At 37.3% G+C, this 20571-nt stretch overlaps 1 protein-coding gene across 1 annotated transcript in view; it reads left to right on the top strand.

The window, feature by feature from the left end:
- Positions 1 to 18175, top strand: part of LOC134359358 (copine-8) — a 338437-nt gene extending 320262 nt beyond the window's left edge. Inside the window, exons 18-20 of the mRNA XM_063072488.1 lie at positions 2739 to 2796; positions 5006 to 5079; positions 12415 to 18175. Coding sequence (XP_062928558.1) covers positions 2739 to 2796; positions 5006 to 5079; positions 12415 to 12603 — 321 coding nt within the window. The 3' untranslated portion in view covers positions 12604 to 18175. The remainder of the gene's footprint in view (positions 1 to 2738; positions 2797 to 5005; positions 5080 to 12414) is intronic.
- Positions 18176 to 20571: the final 2396 nt, after the last annotated feature.

Raw genomic sequence — 20571 nt, 5'->3', positions numbered from 1 at the left:
GGTAGGACATACATAGTGAACTGTAGGGCACTGAGGGAGGAGTGTGGTAGAACAAACTGATCTACGACTACAGATCCATAGTTTCTTGAAAGTGGCGTCACAGGTAGATCAAATCATAAAGGGAGTTATTGGTACTTTGCCCTTCATAAGTCAGAGTATTAAGTACAGGAATTGAGATGTTATGTTTAAGTTGTATATGACATTAGTAAGGTCTAATTTGGAGTATTATGTACAGTTCTGGTCACTTACCTACAGGAAAATATTCAATCAGATTGAAAGAGTGCAGAGAAATTTTACAAGGATGTTGCTGTGACTTGAGAACCAGTCTGATAGGGAAAAGTTGAATAGGTAATGGCTTTTTTTCCTTGGAGAGTAGGAGAATGGGGTGGGAGGGGGAGGATTTGATTTGATAGAGGCATATAAGGTTATGAAGGGTATAGACAGGGTTAATGCAAGGCTTTTTCTGGTGAGGTTGGGCGAGACTAGAACTGGAGATCACAGGTTAAGGGAGAAAGGTGGAATATTTGAGAGGAATTGGAGGAGGAACTTCACTCAGAAGGTGGTGTGAGTGTGGAATGAACTGCCAGTAAAAGTGATGGATGTGGGTTTGATTGCAAGATTTAAGAGAAGTCTGGATAAGTACATGGATGGGATGGGTACGGAGAGCTATGATACACATGCAGGTCGATGGGTCTTAGCAAAATATAGTTTCGTATGGATTCAATTTTTTTGTAAGTCTTACTTAAGTATAGATTCTTATTGCTGTAATGACCACTGAAAAAAGTATCTCTTATGAGAGATGCACGCCTTTAAAGATGGTGCCAGAAGAGAAGACTCTATGTGTGCAGCTCCAAAGGGAATTATCAAATAATCCCATTTAGGACTACTACAGCTGAACTCCACAGTCAGAGCCATGCCTACTTCAGTAAGCAACAATGTTTTAAGATGTTTTTTTTTAAAAAATCTATCTTTTGCCACAAAATAACAAATTTCACAACATAGGCCAGTGATATTAAATCTTCTGTGGTACCACTTCGATGCTGTTTATTTGCAAACCATCCCCAGGTCCTCTGTCTACTGTAATCAATTGAAGGTTAATCCAGTGGTGTGGAGCTATACGGATACCTCACAGATATTATGGTCAGGCCTGTCATCACTGGCTGGCCTGACTTTAATATGACTGTTCCTTTGTAATCTCCACTTCACTAGAGGCCTCAGCTCCCCTCGCACATTGAGAACAGGGTGAGCAGCCACTTCCCCTCAGCAACTCTGAAGTAGTGGAAAAAGATATTAAAAATAAGCAAACCAATAGACATTTTGCCTTATTACAAATATTTTAAAGATATAATTGCCCTTTTCTTACCTTTCTTCCTCATGTCTAAAATCTTCATAATAGCAAGGGACCTTGCAAATTGTAAGAGGAGGTTCTCCTATGTAGATGAGGGAATCTTAGTACATTCATGCTCAGTTGTTGGACTTTGCACAGAATATATAGAGAGACTGACTAATTGAAATCTTCAGACAGTTTAAAAACCTATATGCTTAGTGCACATGTTTAAATTCCAAACGTGCTTGCATTTACACAATTATATAGCCGTTACTCACATCAAGCATTGTACTGTTTTCAGCTTATATCCTTTGCCAGAACCACTGTTCTGGTTGGGTATGTACAGTTTGTTCTGCTGTAAGGTTTACAGGAGAAATGGATTCATCTTTTTATGGATGGATAGCTCTAGCATTACTTGACATTTCCAAGTGGAGATATTGTTCTCGTGTAGTTTGTCGTTTCTGGTGTTGAGCTGTAATGTACTCGTACTGAATTCCTTTATTTTGGACTTGAACTTGGGCCTATTTCTGTCTATTTATATGAGTTAGTTCTGTTAAGACCAAATACTGGAATTCAGTAAGAAGAGATTAAGGGCTCAGAGTTTTCTCCTTTTGCTTGTTCTTTCTTTCCTCTCTTTTCTATAAGTGTATACCTCAGATAAATATTATGTGGAGATTTGTGACAAATATGAATATAAGATATATATGTACAGTGTCTGAAATACATCTTATGGAAATGTTTGTTTGATGATGAACTTCAATAAAAAATAAATTACAAAAAAGAAATGTTGCACTTACTGGGAGAAAGTTATTCGGCTTCATTTTCATTCAATAACTTGACTGATTTGCTAGCTGCTGACACTTGGTGCTAACAGCAGATAACGATAAGTATTCTATTCTCCAGTATAGATTTCCTTCACTTTGCTGAGCATAAGAGATTATTTTTGTTCAATAGTGCACAAATTCCCAAATTATTATTAGTTTTGATAAATTTGAAGATTATATAAATTTCAGGAGAGAAATTAATGTGTTATGGTATCAACATTCTGAAGCAGAATTGGATGTGCAAGCATTACAGTGATTATGCCTTATATATAACAGGATTTAAAATGCTATTTTAAGGTGTTTATTTTAGCTATTCCAACTCTACAGTTCACCATCCCAAACACTATCAAGTTGCAAACGTTGTTTAACACTTAGTAAATTTTAAGCACTATGCTTAACATTAATCATTGAAACAGCTAGAAAGCTTCTGTGAACCATCTGAGGATCCTCTTGTATGCTAAAAATGGTCTTGGCATATTTCTACGACACTAATGGAACCATTGTTAATGCATTCACCTTTCAAAACATAGGAAAGTCTCAATGATTCTTTCTTCGTTCCAATTTAATGCTTCTCTTCATCTTCTCAGGCGGCTTGTTTTCCGATGTCAATAATTATTGTTGGAGTTGGGCCTGCAGAATTTGACGGTAAGAAATTTAAACTTTGCATGTCAATGTACAGAATAGCATTGATCTTATTTTAGTTGATTCCATCAATGCTTAAAAGGTAGAGAAGGCAGAATTTTCAATGGAATTACATAGGGGAATGACTGGTTTATTCTAAACTGTAAATAATGTTAATTTATAGGAAAATAACATAAAGTTGATATTGTTAGAACAAAGACAGGTTGTTGAAGAAAGCTAAGGTAAAAGCAATATTAGGTTTTTGCTTGACTCATGAAGACTGTGGATACTGGAAATCTGGATCAATACAAAACACTAGAGAAACTCAGTGAATCAGGTAGCATTGATGAAGGGAAATGAACAGTTGACGTTTTGAGATAAAACTCTTCATTAGGATTGGAATGAAAGGGGGCAGAAGCCAGAATAAAAGGGTGGCTGGAAGGGGAGGAGAACGAGCTGGCAGGTGATAGGTGAAGGAATGTGGTGGGATGAATTGAAATGATGTGAGAAGCTAGGAGATGAGAGGTGGAAGAGGCATAGGGCTGATGGAACATGGAATCTAATAGGGGATGTCTGTTGACGAGGGAATAAAGGGAAGGTCAGAAGAGTGGAGGAGGGGAAATGTTAAGGGGTTATTGGCCCAGAAGGGAGTGGTTACTGGAAGATAGACTAATTGATTTTGATACCATCTGGTTGGAGGCTATCAAAATGGAATATGAGTTGTTGTTCCTTCAATCTGGTCTCAACCAGGCAGTAGGGAACGCTGTGGATAGTGAGGAGTGGAAAGTGTAATAAAAACAGCTCGGCATAAGGTGATCTTAGATGTTACGGCAGATGGAGCAAAAGGTGCTCGAAGAAGAGACTCTGCAGTTTGCATCAGATCTTACCCATGTACAGGAGAAGAGGCCACACTTGGAAACACCAGATGCAATAAGTGACACCAACAGCTTTCTATGTTGGGTGTTGCCTCACCTGGAAGGACTGTTTAGGGTCCCAAATAGTGGTGATGGAGGTGTAACATTTAATTTAGTTGCAAGGAGGTGTGTCTGGAGGGGGATGTGGGGAAGGATGACCGGAAAAGGGGGATGTGGAGAGAGTGATACCTGTGGAAAGCAGAGAGGGGAAGATATGCCTGGTGATGGGATCCTGTTAAAAACGATGGAGAGTGGGGTGCTGGATGTGGAGGCTTGTGGGGGTGGTAGGTGAGGACAAGCGGAACCCTATTTCTGTTATGTTGAGGGGGTTGGGTGAGGTGAGGGCAGAGTTGTGGGAAATGGAGCAGATGCAGGTGAGGACTGCATTGATTGTAGTGGATTGGAATCTCCTTCTGAGAAAAAAGAGGACATCGCAGACGCTATGGAAATGGAAGAACTGAAAGAAGGGAATAGCATCCTTGCAAGTGACAGTGGGAAGAGGTATAGCCATGCAGGGGTCCCAGTTGGGCCTGTCTTTCCATTGTCCATGTCGTACAACCCATGTTCCAAACCTATATTGGTAATGTTCTCCAACTCTCTCTCCATTCCATTAAAGACTGCATTGCTGCTGCTTCCTCCACCCGTATAGATCTTGTCAATTTCACAACTTCACTACTAATTTCCACACCACCCTCAAAATCGCTTGGTCCATTTCAGGCACCTCTTGCCCTTTCTTGATCTCTGTCTCCATCTCCAGAGACAGGTTATCTACTGACATCTTTACAAACCACTGACTCTGCAGTTACCTTGACTACACCTCTTCCCACCCTGTTGCTTGCAAGTCTGGAGGAAGTGGGAGGAGCTGAGAGAAGAAGATTTAACATGATCCATGTCACATTTTAAGCTTGTGAGCAAAGAAATAAATTTGGAGAACATTGTTCCTATTTATCCCGTGTGTAAAGCCTTGCTATTTTATTTGGGCATTAAATTGACACAATGCAGATCTGGAAAAGATAAGCTTATCCTTACCTCAGGTCAGCAGTGAATGTGGGTGCATTTCATCAAAGTTACAGATCTAGTAAAAGGAAGATAGTATTTTTTATTTACTGTAATCACCCCTCTTGCTATCAAAAGCCACCATTTCAAGTTACTATTGTTATGCAACAATGAAGTCAGCCTTAAAGTTCATCTTATGTTATCAGTAGCACCGAAGGGAGCAGAGACGTGTACAAGCACAATATTTAAACCAATTCTGTGTCTGCTCTCTTTTGTTGTATCAGAAAAATGTTCTTACTTTATCATTGATTCTTTGCTTGCAGCAATGGAGGAACTGGATGGGGATGAGGTTAGGATATCATCAAGAGGAAGATATGCTGAGAGGGATATTGTTCAGGTAAAATGCAGTAGGATGTTGTTTTGAATTATGTATTGAAGTTAATGTGATGTAAAACTGCTTTACCTTAGTTGTAAAATATTACAGGAGTTTTTATTTTACTCACTGAATACAAAACTTAATGCATTTTTCCATTGCAGGATATGATGACATGATACTGTACTAAAATACAGAGACCATTTTCTCTTTCCTTTTCCACATTATTGCAAGTTTTGTTTTAAACTGTCCACCTCCCCGAACCAATGATTATGTACACTGTTCATGGTTCTCCTGGGCATTTGCTCTGAACAGAGAATTGGAACTCTTCAATCAGAATTAGTTGATTTCCAGGGATAAATACTTGACCAGTCATTAATTGACTCTATTTTTGGCCACTTTTTAAAAGTGCTTTCATGAGCAGACAGCATAATGCATGCAGAAAATACTAAATTTTCCATTAGGTTCATGAAAGGCTAGTCTTCTTACCTTGAAGTGGAGCTGTTCTACAGGCAGTAGAATATTCTCTAGTGTTACTTTTATGCAAATCTGCTGCTGTATTTATTGGATTTTCATAAAGGTGTAAATCACAAAGGAGGGAAATGGCGATAACTTCCAAATGATAGCATGTCTGAAATGAAATGTAATTACTCTTTGCTAATGTAAAAAAAAATGAGAAATATATGTAAATTCTCATTCTTCTGAAGATGGAGAGAGGTGAGGGTTATTGCGTGGTCAAATTGCTCTATCAAAGTTTGCTAATTTGAGGGTTAAGCTTTCAGCTCCTACACACAACTAAATAATGTGCAAGGGATAAGGACAAATATACTAGAGATTGGGAAAGCAGCAAGTGTCGTGCATGCCACAGCATTAAATTCAACTTCCAAAATTTTACGTCTTTTACATTTTGGGAAATATTCTTACTGAAGTATGTATAGTGTTGGGACCTGTTATTTCAGTTGTTTTTGAACCAGGAAGATGTTAAAGTTCATACCAGAAATATCAAAGAATTACGATTATTCATTCAAAGCAAGTCGTCAAAACAAATAGCTCTTGCTTGTAAAAAGTTACAGCTGGAGTAATGAAAAGGTCGAACATTAAAATTCTGGAAGCACAGCATAAAACACAATGAGTGGTGATATCTCCATTCCCACTTAACAGCCGAATATTGGAGCCAAAATGTCATTAATAGTGACAAGATATATGTAACAGAGAAGTGCACTGCTTCATTTTCACAATTCGGCCTGCATTCACTCACAATATGCTGCATAATATATTGAAAGGAAAATGCGATGGGGGAGTGTGTTAAGGATTTGAGTAATTCATCTAAATCTCAAGATAAATGCTAGGGCAACTTCCTAGATGCCTGTTATATTCTATTGGGAAAAATGTATTTCAAAGTAACAATATTTTGAAAAATTATTGCTTTGTTTCATTAGTTACTATAGTGTGTTTAATCTATTTATAATATTTCTAAAGCAAATTATAATGGTCACTGTTTTGAGCATATAATCATTTCAGTGGTCTATATAGTTAAATAGTGCCATTAAATTATCATGGTTTTATAATGTCATATTTTGTAAAAAAAACAGTTGAATTCAATGCTGTTTGTTGTGATGCTTTCAACTTGGCAATAGCTTTATCTTTATTTTCTATTTCAACTTCAGATAAATAAGATAAGGACACAAGAAATCTGAGCTGGGATATTTCTGTCAGGTCCCTTGAGCTTTTTGATATGATTATAGCTGACTTTCCTATGATCACAGGTCTTTTGATTCACTTGAGTATCTATACCCTGTTGATACATCTTCAATCGTCCCTATTACAATGACATTACCTCCTTTCTGACCCTGTGGAAGCACTGGCCACTCCAAACGAATCTGTCATCATAGAGTAAAGCCTGCATCACTGGAAAAAAGTCAAGTGAGGCTCAATTCAGAGCCAAGTTTATCTATCCCTCATTTTGTATAGAACTCCTGGTGTGGTCTTTTTGCATCCTTACAAAATTATAACAAGATATCCTTATTCATGTACATAACTGAGTAAAACAACATACTGTACCTTAGATGAATATTCTGAGTGTAACATATCCAAGTTCGCTGACTGTATAAAGTTAATACAGAGAAGCAAGTTGTGATATGGATGTGGATAATGCTTAATACACCAGCTCCTTGCAATAAAGTTAACACACCATTTACCTTTGACAATGCTCACTTAACCCCCATTTTTGTACTGGTTTCTCAATATTATAATGATACTTGACTTTCAGTTCTTCCTTCTAAACTGTAAAATCCCATAGCTCATGAATTTTGCCCCATCTTGCCGCCAGTTTACTAACTAATGGATTATCCACATCATTATCATAGCTTGCCATCCTGGTTAGCCTTATGCAGTCAGTAAACTTGGCTACTTTACACGACATTCATCTAAGGTGTGTTATATATTATAGACTGTTATATATTTGGTGGAAACAATATATTGTGTAAAATCTCAGCCATTTCCTCATTTTCCCCTTTCATTCTTTGTCCAGTTTTAGGGACTTTTAGAAGCTCTTTATGTTTTATTTTGCTTCTTTACAGGCATGCCTTCTTAACCACACTATCAACCTGTGTATCCACTTTCAGGGAGCTATGAACTTAAACTCCCATATCCCTCTGCTTATCAACAATTGTAAGGATCTTGCCCTTAACAGAGTACTGTCTCTTTACATTTGACCTATCAAGGTGCATCACTTCATATTTGGCTGGGTTAAATTTGCCATTTCTCCTTCCATATCTGCAACAGATTTATATCCCGCTGTATATCTTTGCCAGTCTTCTACGCTATCCACAGCACCACCAACCTTTGTATCGTCTGCAAACTTACTAACCCACCCATGTACATTTTCATCCAGGTCATTTATATACATCACAAACAGCAGAGTTCCCAGTCAAAGTATCTTAAGAAATTAATTTTTAGTTTAATATGTTTATGATACTTTGGTAATTGGAAAATATGTACACGTGACTTTAACCATTAAAAAAAGAAAATGATCTGGAGAAAAGGTTGGGAAGGTCTGTTCATTATCTTGCTACGAGACCCCATTTTTCTGAGGACGACTTGCTTCCGTTCCAATTGTCTGAGTTCTGAAGTGGCTCATGCCAATGTGGAACTAATAGTCTTAGCTACAGGTGGGACACTGCTCCTGTGGAACACCATTACTCACAGACCTCTAACTAGAATAAGTCCCTTTGATCACTACCTCATCTTCTATGGGCAAACCAGTTCTGAATCCAAACAGACAATTTACCATCTTTGTTTTCTAGATAAGTCTTCCATGAGGGACCTTGTCAAATGCCTGATTAAAATCCATGTAGACAACATCCACTGCTCTACCTTTACCTTTTTTTGTCACCTCGTCAAAAAAAACTCCAAGTTAGTAAGACATGACTTGCCTTGCACAATGCCATGCTGACTCTCCTCAATTAGGTCATGGTTTTTCAAATGCTCTCCCCAAGAATTTTCTCCAGTAACCTCCCTACCACTGATGTAAGACTCACCAGTCTATCCTAATTCCCTTCTTGGCTTCCTATCAATCCTCAATAGTTATCTGATTTATGGTCATCCTTTGCCTGTTCTTAATCCATCTTTGTTTTTCTAGATTTCAAGGCAATGCTGAAACCTTCTCTCAGTCCAATACTCCCTTTAACTTCTCTTAGCTGTTGATGGAAGGCCTTCTCTGGAGTCTTTAATTACTCAGTGAAATGTGAATTATGAAGTATGTCTGAAATAGGAATAGATAATTATTTAATTCCCAAATTTCTTGATTTAATCCACGCTTTATATCAAAGATATATATATTACATTTGAATTCTGTTTATTGTACTAAAACCATAAGACAAAGGGTCATAATTAGGCCATTTGGCCCATTGAGTCTGCTCCACTATTACATCATGGATGATCTATTAAACCTCTCAACTCCATTCTTCTGCCTTCTCTAATCAAGAACATATCGGCCTCTGCTTCGAATATACCCAATGACAGCCTTCTGTGGCAATGAGGTCCCCAGATTTGCCACTCTCAGGCGGAATAAATTCTTCCTCATCTTTGTTCTAAAGGTATATCCTTCTGTTCTGAGGTTGTGCCCTCTGGTCCTGGACTCCCCCCACTATAGGAAACTCCTCTTCACATCCATTCTATTTAGGCCTTTCAATATCTGATATGTTTTATTGAAATCCACCCCCCCCCCTATTTTTCTAAACTCCAACTCACTTCATTCAAAATAACATGTTTTCCAGGATATTGCTACTTAATCCTATTTCATCACACTGGATCACATCTATCACAATCTATGTTGCCTAGTTGATTCTAATAATGAGTTGCTCCAGTAAACCCTTCTAAATTCATGCTCTGAACTACTTTTGTCTATTAGTTATGTCTTTTTCAACTATTAATATTCAGTATCTGTTCTGCCTTCATTGCTAACTGCATAGATGTCTAAGTAGTGTTCTTTATCTGGTTTCTTCATAGTCACAAAGTAAAATTGGTAAGTATAAAGATTTTCTTCATACTCACCAATTCTACTTAGCAATTTTCTGATTTGGTGTCTTTCCACTTCATTGTGCATCATTTTGCCTCTATCAGTCACTCGGTATTTCTTAATTTAGTCTGTCCTCTCCAAACATAAGGGAAACTGGAACTTTGAGTTGCTAGGCTTTTTGTATCTTTCTAATGGTATTGCATCAAAGCTATTCACCCCTGTCTAAATGTGAAGTACTTCAATAAATTCAAAAGAAATGAATAAAGTCTTCCATTTAATATTTTCACAAATATCCTCAGGTTTAGTATTATTCATTGATAGATTAATATTATAAAACTCACATTCTTCCTTCTGCCAGAATCTGTAATCATTACTACCTTAGTATTCCATTCCATGGCCTTGACTTTCTCTTTAAATTTACCACTTAACCCTTACCTGAGCATCTCTCGTATCCAAGCTACGATAATAATTTGACTTGCCAGATTTATAGTTGGGAACAATTTTCTCTATAGGTCTGCAGAAGTCATGATAGTTCTTCAACTGAAGGACAGCTCTGAATAGAGGTGGAGCATTTATCTTGGCACTGAGAATCTTGAGACCTTTCACTGGAATCCCAGCGTAAATCCCATGGTAGGGGATTCCAGGACAAGAGGGCACGACTTCAGGATTGAAGTCCATCCTTTTAGAACTAAGATGCGGGGAAATTGCTTTAGTCAGAGGGTGGTAAATCTGTGGAATTTGTTGCCATGAGCGGCTGTGGAGGCCAAGTCATTGGGTGTATTTAAGGCAGAAGTAGATAGGTTCTTGATTAGCCAGGGCATCAAAGGGTATGGGGTGAAAGCAGGGGAGTGGGGATGACTGGAAGAATTGGATCAGCCCATGATTGAATGGCAGAGCAGACTCGATGGGCTGAATGGCCTACTTCTGCTCCTATATCTTACGGTCTTATGGTAAATGGCAGGAGCAGTGTCTCACCTGTAGCTAAGACTATTGGTTCCACATTGGCATGAGCCACTTCAGAACTCAGACAATTGGAATGGAAGCAAGTCGTCCTTAGAAAAATGGGGTCTCGTAGCAAGATAATGAACAGACCTTCCCAACCTTTTCTCCAGATCATTTTCTTTTTTTAATGGTTAAAGTCACGTGTACATATTTTCCAATTACCGAAGTATCATAAACATATTAAACTAAAAATTAATTTCTTAAGATACTTGGAAAATTATATTCCCTTGTGGTAGTCACCTGATCATACTGTTTGGTTCCATCAAGATTTCTCCGCTTAATTCTTTTTTAAATGAAACCCCTGTGGGATCTAGAACAGACTTGTGATTTGAACATTCACAGTGAATTCTTGCACCTACTGAATACAAGAGGCAACCAGTGAAAACATACAATAATTCTGGAGGCCATAGTGAAAAGCACGGACATTGGCCTTTCAGTCAAATTCCAAGCCCCCGCTTAACACAAACCTTCCAGTACTGATCAACTCATGCTGATTATATGACTGATCGATATAGTTGGGGCAGGTAGACAATTAAACTATGAGCCTGCATTTGGTATGTGCGAAGATATCAGAGTACCCAGGACATCCACATCATAAAAGAGAGAAAGAATGGGCAATCTGTACACAGATAGCACAGAGATTCTAATGACCCACTGCAGCTATGATACAGTGTGACCCCCCTCACGCAACTGAAATAAATACTGGAATATTAAGGGAAATCAGCATGTATTCCTGATTCCAAATAAATGTAAAGCTCAGCTTAAAAATATAAAATGAGGAAGTTGAGAAAATTAGATGGTGTTCAATAAAGCCTATTTCTAGCTTGTAATTTTTATGTAATTTTGGAAGAGAGGATTAACGTAAGACATAATTAATTAACTACTTGTACTATAATAGATTTCTTAATAAGAATGTAATTATCAGGAACAGGAGCAGACCATCTGGCCCAGTGAATCTGCTCCATCACTTACCAAGATCGGGGACAATCTTTTGCCTCGACGTTTGTCAGCATTCTCACCATATCACATAACTCCCATCCAATATTGGGAGATCCATCCATTGTGTTGTTCTGTGGAGCACTGTGGCCATGCTATCTTGCCACCAGAATGTGGTGCTAACATTTGCAGGCTGCCCCCGGCACACACTTGGGTGTGCAGAGCCCTGCCCGTTACGCTGCTGGCGTTTATGGCAGCAGTGTCGGTCCTCCATGTCTGATGGTGTTCAGGGCTTCCTTCATCGTGTCAGTGGCTTCCTTGGGGGTGTTGGTTGTTAACACATTTCACTGTATGTTTCGATGTACGTGTGATAAATAAATCTGAATGAAGTCAATGACCAAGCCTCCACAGCCCTCCGGGATAAAGTTTTTCAGAGTTCCCTAATTCTAATGCAGTTCTTTTAAATCTTGCAGCCAAAGGAAGTTACTTGAAACTGCTTTAAGATGACATTTTGTTACGGTGATGAAATCTATATTGATTTAATCTGCATCAGCTATTGATTTACATTTGAAATACGTAGAATGTTAAGCAACTGTCAAAGGTTGACTGCCAAATGGTATATTTCCTGATCAAAATATTCATACAGCATGAATCCAATGGCAATTGCCTTTGGGGGAATGTGATATTTCACCCATTAAGATAAGAAAGTAATCCTTGTATTTCTCTGGCTAGAATATGTTCTATTAATGTGGATTACTGACTTTGGAAAGTGAATGATAAAACAGCTATGATCAAAATATTAATCAATATGCACAGCTTTTACTATTTTTCAATCTGCTTGTAGATTTCTTTCTTCATGCCTTTTGTACTACAATGATCAGAGTTTAAAATTTGTTTTTCAGTTTGTGCCTTTTCGTGACTATGTTGACAGAACTGGAAACCATGTGCTGAGTATGGCTCGACTTGCAAAGGATGTTTTAGCTGAGATTCCAGACCAGTTTCTCTCGTACATGAAATCAAGAGGAATTAAACCATCCCCTGCTCCACCTCCATACACTCCCCCAGGTTATCCTTTGCAGACACAGCTTTAACCGAGTTACCCCGTCAGTCCTAATTGTCATTCTGACCTGAACTGATTACACTGGATGTGTCAGCTGTATTTTATTATCAGGTTGCACTACAAAGACTTAATGGATGTTGACTGCATTCTACTTAGAAAGCATCAAAGATTGCATGGTGTTTCAGATTGCATGGTGCCAAAACATGAGGCAAATCATAGGGAGAGGCTGCATGAACAGAAAGGAACTGAAGCTTTCTGCGGGAGTGTGGGGGCAGGGCTAGCTCCTTATTCTCTTATCAGAGTTTCATCCTTTTAGAAAAAGGAGAAGTGAGAACAGGAAATGATAGAATTTGCAGCTTAAATGGAATTGAAGTCCTTAACTCTTGTTAATAATTGAGAATGAGCAGTTTGTTTTCTTTTAATGTTTACATATAGATTCTTTTTATAAGTAAATCCTTTTTATATGCACACATTTCCTGTAAACACAGTTTTAAATATTGAAATTGTTGTGAGCTATTACTTTGATGCACCTCCATTTGTTCCTGACTCGGATAAAGATGCCTGCTTCAGGACACCGGTGACTCTCAAACAATGGGGCACGTAAATCTGGCCAGCAGAGGCTTGCTGATGGGTTTAACTCTTCAACCAGCATGGCCTTCTGCCACAAACAAACTAGCGCTTCTGTTTCTCATGCCTAGTTAGTGGGTGATCCTCTCCAGTCACTCACCGCTCGCACGTTATCCTTTTAACAGTGCAATTACTTCAAAAGAATGCAGAGGTGAAAACAAAGAGAAAACTGAAAATTAAGAAAGGAGAAACAAAAACTGGAGATAGAAGAACTACTGAGATGTGGCATGAAAATAGCAAAAATGATGCAAGCTTTAAAGTTTGACCTGTAGCCTCCTGTTTGATTTGATCAGGGGTTCCCAACCTGGGGCCACGGACCGCTTGGTTCATGTTCGGGGTCCATGGCCATAAAAAAAAGGTTGGGAAACCCTGGATTGGATGAAGTATAAGGAATTTTGAGAAATGCTGCACTACATTATGCCAACCGTGGGCAAACCTGTACCTTTCAGGTAACTGTGCCAGAAATGTAACTGCACAATATGTGGTCTTATGCTTCTGAATTCTGTTTATTAAAATGTAATTTAATTTGTAAAGTGTATGTTTAGCTCTTTTAGCACATGCTGCAATAGCATTTACAGTTCTGGATGAGAAATGCACTTTTTCTTTGAATTGTGTGCTAGGTTAACTTCAGTACAAAAAGGCCTTAAATTCTCGAACCACTACAGTAACTTTTTTTGCATTATGTCTTTGGATATTTACCAGTGAGGCATGGTTTTAAAACTTTTTTTAAGCCAGCATTGTAGTAGCTTTTTAATTTTTCCCGTTGTTGTGGAAATTTAATGCTCAGCTTATTTAATGTTTTGCATTTGTATGGAAATTTTTCACATTATACTTTAAATAACAATTAAAATAAACATTGTGCTTTTGCAAGGGGTGCTAGAATAAAGAGAAATTGTTATGTTACTGTAAATCTATGGATTTTTTAAAGCAATTCCCTAATATGTAACTTTATCAGAAAACAAATTGAAATATAACATGTTTACTATCAAAAACAATCCAAGTTCTTTAAAAAAAACAATTAATCATAATAGGGAAAATACAAATATATGCTCTCAAAACAAAGAAAATTTTCCTGACTTTTGTATACTTCATACCTTTACTAAACTATATTTATGCCACCTGTTGTGGGTCAAATTCCTTTGTATGATATTAAATTAAATCATAGTTTTTTTAAACACTAGAATTAGCTGCGATATAAATTTTTATGATCAGACTAATTAGAGAATATGGGACCAAGTGTACTTTACCATTTGAGCATCCCCAAAAAAAAATTGCGGGATAAATGTTGTTGTCAGGCTGGTGTGGTAGTAGAGCTATTTTATCAGATGGTATATTTTTGTCAAGAGGGAAAATGAAAGCATATAATCAGTGTATCAAGAACCTAAAGGTCATTAGATTTTACGTCCACTATCCTCTCCCAAGCAAAAACAAACAAAATACAGTATTATTGGGTAAAAGATTCTTGCATGGATAGAGCTTTGGCTGATTGGCAGGAAGCATGGAGTGGGAATAAAGGGAACCGTTTCTGATTGGCTTCCAGTGACTAGTGACGTTCTGCTTGGGGTTGGGTTTTGTAGTATAATGATTTGGATGACAGAATTGTTGGCTTTGTGGCCAAGTTTGTGGATAGGTGGAAGATAGATTTGAAGATAGGTGGAAGGGCGGACATTATTGAAGAAGCAGGGAGGCTGAAGAAGGACTGAGATAGATTAGGGGAATAGGCAAAGAAGTGGCAGAATGGAATACAGCGTCAGGATGTGTGTGGTCATGCACGTTCTACATGGGGAGTAAATTTAAAAATCTAACTTGCAAAGGGACTTGGGAATACTCGTGCAGGATTCCCTAAAGATTAACTTGCAGGTTGAGTTGTTGGTGAGGAAGGCACATGCAATATTAGCATTCATTTCATGAGGACTAGAATATAAAAACAAGAATGTAATGCTGAGGCGTTATAAGGCACTAGTGAGGCCTTACTTGAATATTGTGAGCAGTTCTGAGCTCTTTATCAAAGAAAGAGTGTTCTTACACTGGAGGGGGTTAAAAGGAGGTTCACAAAAAATGATTCCAGGAATAAAAGGTTTATCATATGAAGTGTGTTTGATGGCTGTAGGATTGTACTCACTGGAATTCAGAAGAATGTGGTGGTATCTCATTGAAAGCTATCAAATGTTGAAAGGCCTAGACAGAGTGGATGCAGAGAGAATGTTTTCTGTAGCGGGTGAGTCTAGGACCAGAGGCCACAAACTCAGAATAGAGGGATGTTCATTTAGAACGAAGATGAGGAAGAATTTCTTTAGCCAGAGAGTGGTGAATACATTGAATTTGTTGCCACAGTCTGTGAAAGCCATGTCATTGAGTGTACTTAAGGTGGAGGTTGATAGATTCTTGATAGGTCAAGGCATAGAATGGTTACAGGAAAAAGGATGGAGAATGGGGTTGAGAGGGAAATAGAATAACCTTGATCAAATGGCTGAGCAGACTCAATGGGCCAAATGACCTAATTCAGCTCCTATATCTAATGGCCTTATTATGTAGTGGTATAAATCTAGCAACAATTGATATACAACTGAAAGTGAGATACAACCTTTCCTCTTTTTGTATTATCCTTTCTTGGATGTCGATATAAAATCAGGCCTACTAACTTGTTTGGATTGTTTATTTAGGGTTTGTTTTGCTACAGACTTTGGCTTTTACCCTACATAATCATCAAATTTTGTAATCAAATGGAATTCCAATAACACTAGCATTATCAAAGTGGTTATCATTATCTTTATATGTTTCTAAAAGTTCGTATTTGAACAGCTCTGAGAGTTAATGGTATATTACTGAACTGTTTAGTTTGTCAAAGAAGCATGTAACAATTCAAGTTGTAGTGGTGAAGTCCTATCGAGAAGTGATTTTTCAAAACTGTGCTCTGAATGTTTAGCACCAAATATAATGCTATACACTTTTTACATGTTATCGTACAGGTTGTTTTCATTAACCCTTATGTTGTTTACTTAATGAAGTATTATGTGTGATTATTTTAATATTGAGTAAAACTGTAAATGGAATACTGTTACTTTCTGACATTATTAGAAGTAGACGAACCACTGACTTGAAAGATATTATTCACCGGTTATCTTAGTGGATGCTAGCACACAATAATTATACTTTCCTCTCAGTGTATAGAGCACTACTATATAGCATCATTAAGGGTATGTGGAATGTAAAGCTACATTTTATTTTGATGTGCATTGCAAATAACCGGATGATTGTTAAACACTAAGTAAGAAGACAGTGATAAAATTTATGTGTCATTAAGATTTAAGAGAATATTAAACTTTATTAACTCATAATACTCAAGAGTGGCACAGCCATCATGATAAAGCATGTTCATGCTGACTTCTGGTGCCTGTGACTCAAGAAACCTGGCCACCCTACCAGTTGGTTTATGTATTAAAATATAATTTCTCTAGACTTGCAGTGAAAGAACAGTTGTTTGTAACATTTAACCTCACAAATAAAATATGAGATGTAATCAGTCAAATTAAAATTGGGAAAATATAACTCTATATAAAAGGCAGCAGCAAATTGATATGTTGCAGGTATTCTTGCTGGATAAGGGGTATGCAACCCTTTTTATTAACAATATTAATTTAAAGTGGTTATCATGGGAGAAAATTGTTTCTTCTTTAACCCAGTAAAGTTTCAAGTATTCTCTAGTTAAAAAATAACAGTGCAATACCTCACTTAAAGATCTGGTGTGAATCCCAGGTTTCCTTAGAAACTGATGCTGCCAGGAATGTTATTTCACCATCTCTTCTAATAAAATTTATTAGAAAATTAAAATTGATTGAAGCTGGTATTGCCAGTCTTCAAAACTGCCAAAATGTGTTACATTGATCATTTATTTTGCTAACTTCTCCAGCATTTTAGACTGCATAATGTGAAATGGTTAATAATCCCACCAAGAAAAACAATTTTCATTTGTTTCAATTTTGAAATAGTAAATTTTTGCTCCTTCGCAAAACAGAACTTTTTATTAAAAGTATCAGGTATTTTTTTCTAGAATAAAGGAAGTCAGTCATGGAAATGTTATATAATTAGAATTATAACATCCACTATAAATGTATTTTTTTCCCTCTAAGAGAGCAGAATAAAATGACATAGCAATTACAAAATAAATTGAGCCTGTATTATAAAGAGCTTCTGTATCAATGTGAATCTTTGTTCACAAAATCTGGGATTATAAATTAACATAAGTACAAACACTTCTTTCGTGCTGTTACCTCAGATAGATTTGCAACTTTGCTGAGCAACTATCAACAAATTCATTTTTATAAATTGTTTAAATAACTAAGTTTGGCTTTCAAGGATTCAGACGAGGATGCCTGTTACTAGAAATAAAATATCCTAATTTTTTTACCCTCAGAAATTATTATCATACATAGTGGTGATGTAATTACCCCCTTTGTAGCATTATACTGCACATCCATGTTTTCAAATTGAGTAAAATATCTTGATATTTTACCAGAAATTAATGTCTTAAGTTATCCATATCACCTGCCCCTCTTCTGGTCTTTGGAAAAACTTTGAAGTATGTTATTACTTCCTCAAAATAGATATTGACCCATGGAATTTTACATGTGTTTGTCCAGAGTTATCATTTATGCTTTGTTTATGTGTAATGTTTAGCTTTGAATGTAAATTATATTATTCAGTATATTAACTTTGGGATTTCTGATAATCCAAATATAATCTTGACAAATCACACAAATCAGAGGATAGACAGCATACATAGGTGTTTAATTCCCTCTGGTTTTACAAAGCTTAACATTTAATGTGAATTATTTTCATTATTATTTTGAAGGGATTAGTTTAAAATAAATAGCAATTTTATGCAACTACTCAAAGGAGGAAATTAGACTCATTAAGTTTTGAATGCTATTTGGAATTGCTGATTTATTTTTTGATATGTAATTTCTATTAAATTCACCAAGAATTAATCTGTAGTCTGTTTTTTGTATTTACAATTATATAATTTTCAATCCATACTCTTTTCTGAAGTAAAATTGATATGACCATTAGTTGAAAAGAAGAATTATTTTAAATGCATTATTTCCCCTTTTATCCAATTCTTAGAACCTTTCCCTCAGACTGAAAAACAACCTTTAGCATGTCCCAAAGTGCTCTGTGATTGATCAGATACATTTTTAAACTACTATCAGCATCACAATGTAGGAAAGCCATCAACTGATTTGTGCACAGCATGGTCCTGCAGCTGATTGTTAAGGACTAAATAATAGTTTTTAAGTATTATTGTAGGGATAAATGTTGGTGAGGACTCAAGCAGTCACTTTTTTTTATGCCTATCTGGGTGAGCAGATGGAGATCTTAGCATTTTCACCTTCTACCACAGGTTTTAACGTATGGAGAATGGTGAGATCTACCCATCCCTGACTTGCCTGCATCAGGGAATGACAATAGTCATCTAATAGCAACAGGGTAATAATGATTTAGTGTTAAGATACGTAAGCCTACATTGAAATTAATAAAGAATCATTGTCTAAAACATTAACACTGTTTCCCTCTCCATGAATGCAGTTGAATGTTTCAAGCATTTTACAGTTGTTTATTTTCCGGTACAGTATTATTGAAAATCTTATGAACAAAGAAATAAGAGTAGGCCTCCTGGGCTTTAGACTCTGCTTGATATCCTGGCTGATTTCTACCTCAGCAGCATTTGCTTATATCATCCTCATATCCTCTGATTCCCATGACATTCAGAAATCTGATCTATCTCTTTAAATGGGCTCCATAACTGAGCCTACTGCACCCTCTGGCGTGCAGAATTCCAGAGAAATTTCTACTCATTTCTGTCCTTCGAGACTGTGACCCCTAGTGCTAGACAAGTACAACCTTAAGAAATTTCCTCCCTGTTTCCAGTCTGTCAAACCCTGTAGGAATTTTATAACTTATAAACAATCAAAAAAAAATAGGCAAGGTCTACTCAACCTTCCCTCATACAGCAAACTTGCCATACCATGAACTGGCTTAGTGAATTTTTCCTGCATTCTTGCAGTTCTTAACTTAGGAAACCAGGAATACATGCAATATTCCTGGTCCAGATTCACAATTGCAATAAGATTTCCTTACTCTATTCAAATTCTCTTGTCTTCCTAACTGATCGTTGCACTTGAATTTTTGGTAGGCTGAGAAGAACAGAAATGAATAGAAATTTCTTTAATCAGATCGTGGTGAATCTTTGGAATCGCACATCTCTGAGCATCAACAATGGCCAATCTCTTATTTGAAGTGTAGCGTTTTACCGTTTGCCTAACAGGGACGTCATTATTTTTTGTTGAGACATAAGATGCTGGAATTGGGAGAAGAACACAAACTGCCAGAAGAATTCAGTGGGTTAAGCAGCATCTGTAGAGGCAAAGAGCTGATCAGTGTTTTGGGACAAGGCTCTGCATTTGGACCGAGAAGGAAGATAGTTGTGTTACAGAAAGGAGAGGGCGGGAGGGATGAGTTCCACAGGTGCTGTTCAACTTGCTGAATTCTTCCAGCGGTTTGATTTTTGCTTCATTAATTCTGTGCTGGCATAGAAGTATTTCTATCCCAAAATTAGCATGCAAATAGAGGGAATGTTTTAATCTGCCTGTGGTAATCTTCATACTTGGAATTGGTTTATTATTTTGCATATATACTGAGGTACAATGAAAAGCTTCTAATCTATATGGTTTGTGCAGATGAAATCATTACACAGTTCATTCAGGTAGAACAAGGCTGATAAAACAATGCAGAATTAACTGTAACAGCTTGAGGAAGTGCTGTGCAGGTAAGCAATAAGTTACAAAATCATAATGAGGTAGATTGTGAGATCAAGATTGCATGTATATCATAGCAAGGAATCATTCGACAGTTTTGTAGCAGTGGGATAGAAGCTGTCCTTGAGACTAGTGGTACGTGCTTCTGCCCGATGCAGTTGGAGGGGAGGGAGGGAGAATGTCCAGGTGGGTGGGATATTCAATTATGCTGGCTGCTTTACTTAGGCAACAAGAAAGACAGAGTCCATAGAAGGGAATCATGTAGGTTTCCATGATGTGCACAGTGTTTACAGCTCTCAGCTGTTTCTTGTGGGCATGTGTCATGATGCATCCAGAGCAGATGCTGTCTATGGGTATATTGATAAAAATTGGTAAGAGTGGATGGGATTGTGCCAAATTTCTTTAGCCTCCTGAGGAAGTAGAGGCATTGGTGAACTTCCTGGCTGCGCTGCTGATCTGATGTTCTGTCCTCAGAACTTGAAACTTTCAACCAACTCAACTTCAACAGTCAATGAGGACAGGAGCGCAGGCACCACTTACATTCCTGAAGGAAATGA

Source organism: Mobula hypostoma, chromosome 20, assembly GCF_963921235.1.
Source record: "Mobula hypostoma chromosome 20, sMobHyp1.1, whole genome shotgun sequence".
NCBI lineage: Eukaryota > Metazoa > Chordata > Chondrichthyes > Myliobatiformes > Myliobatidae > Mobula > Mobula hypostoma.
Note: the sequence above shows the minus strand (reverse complement) of the source record. Positions and strands in the feature narration are given on the sequence as shown.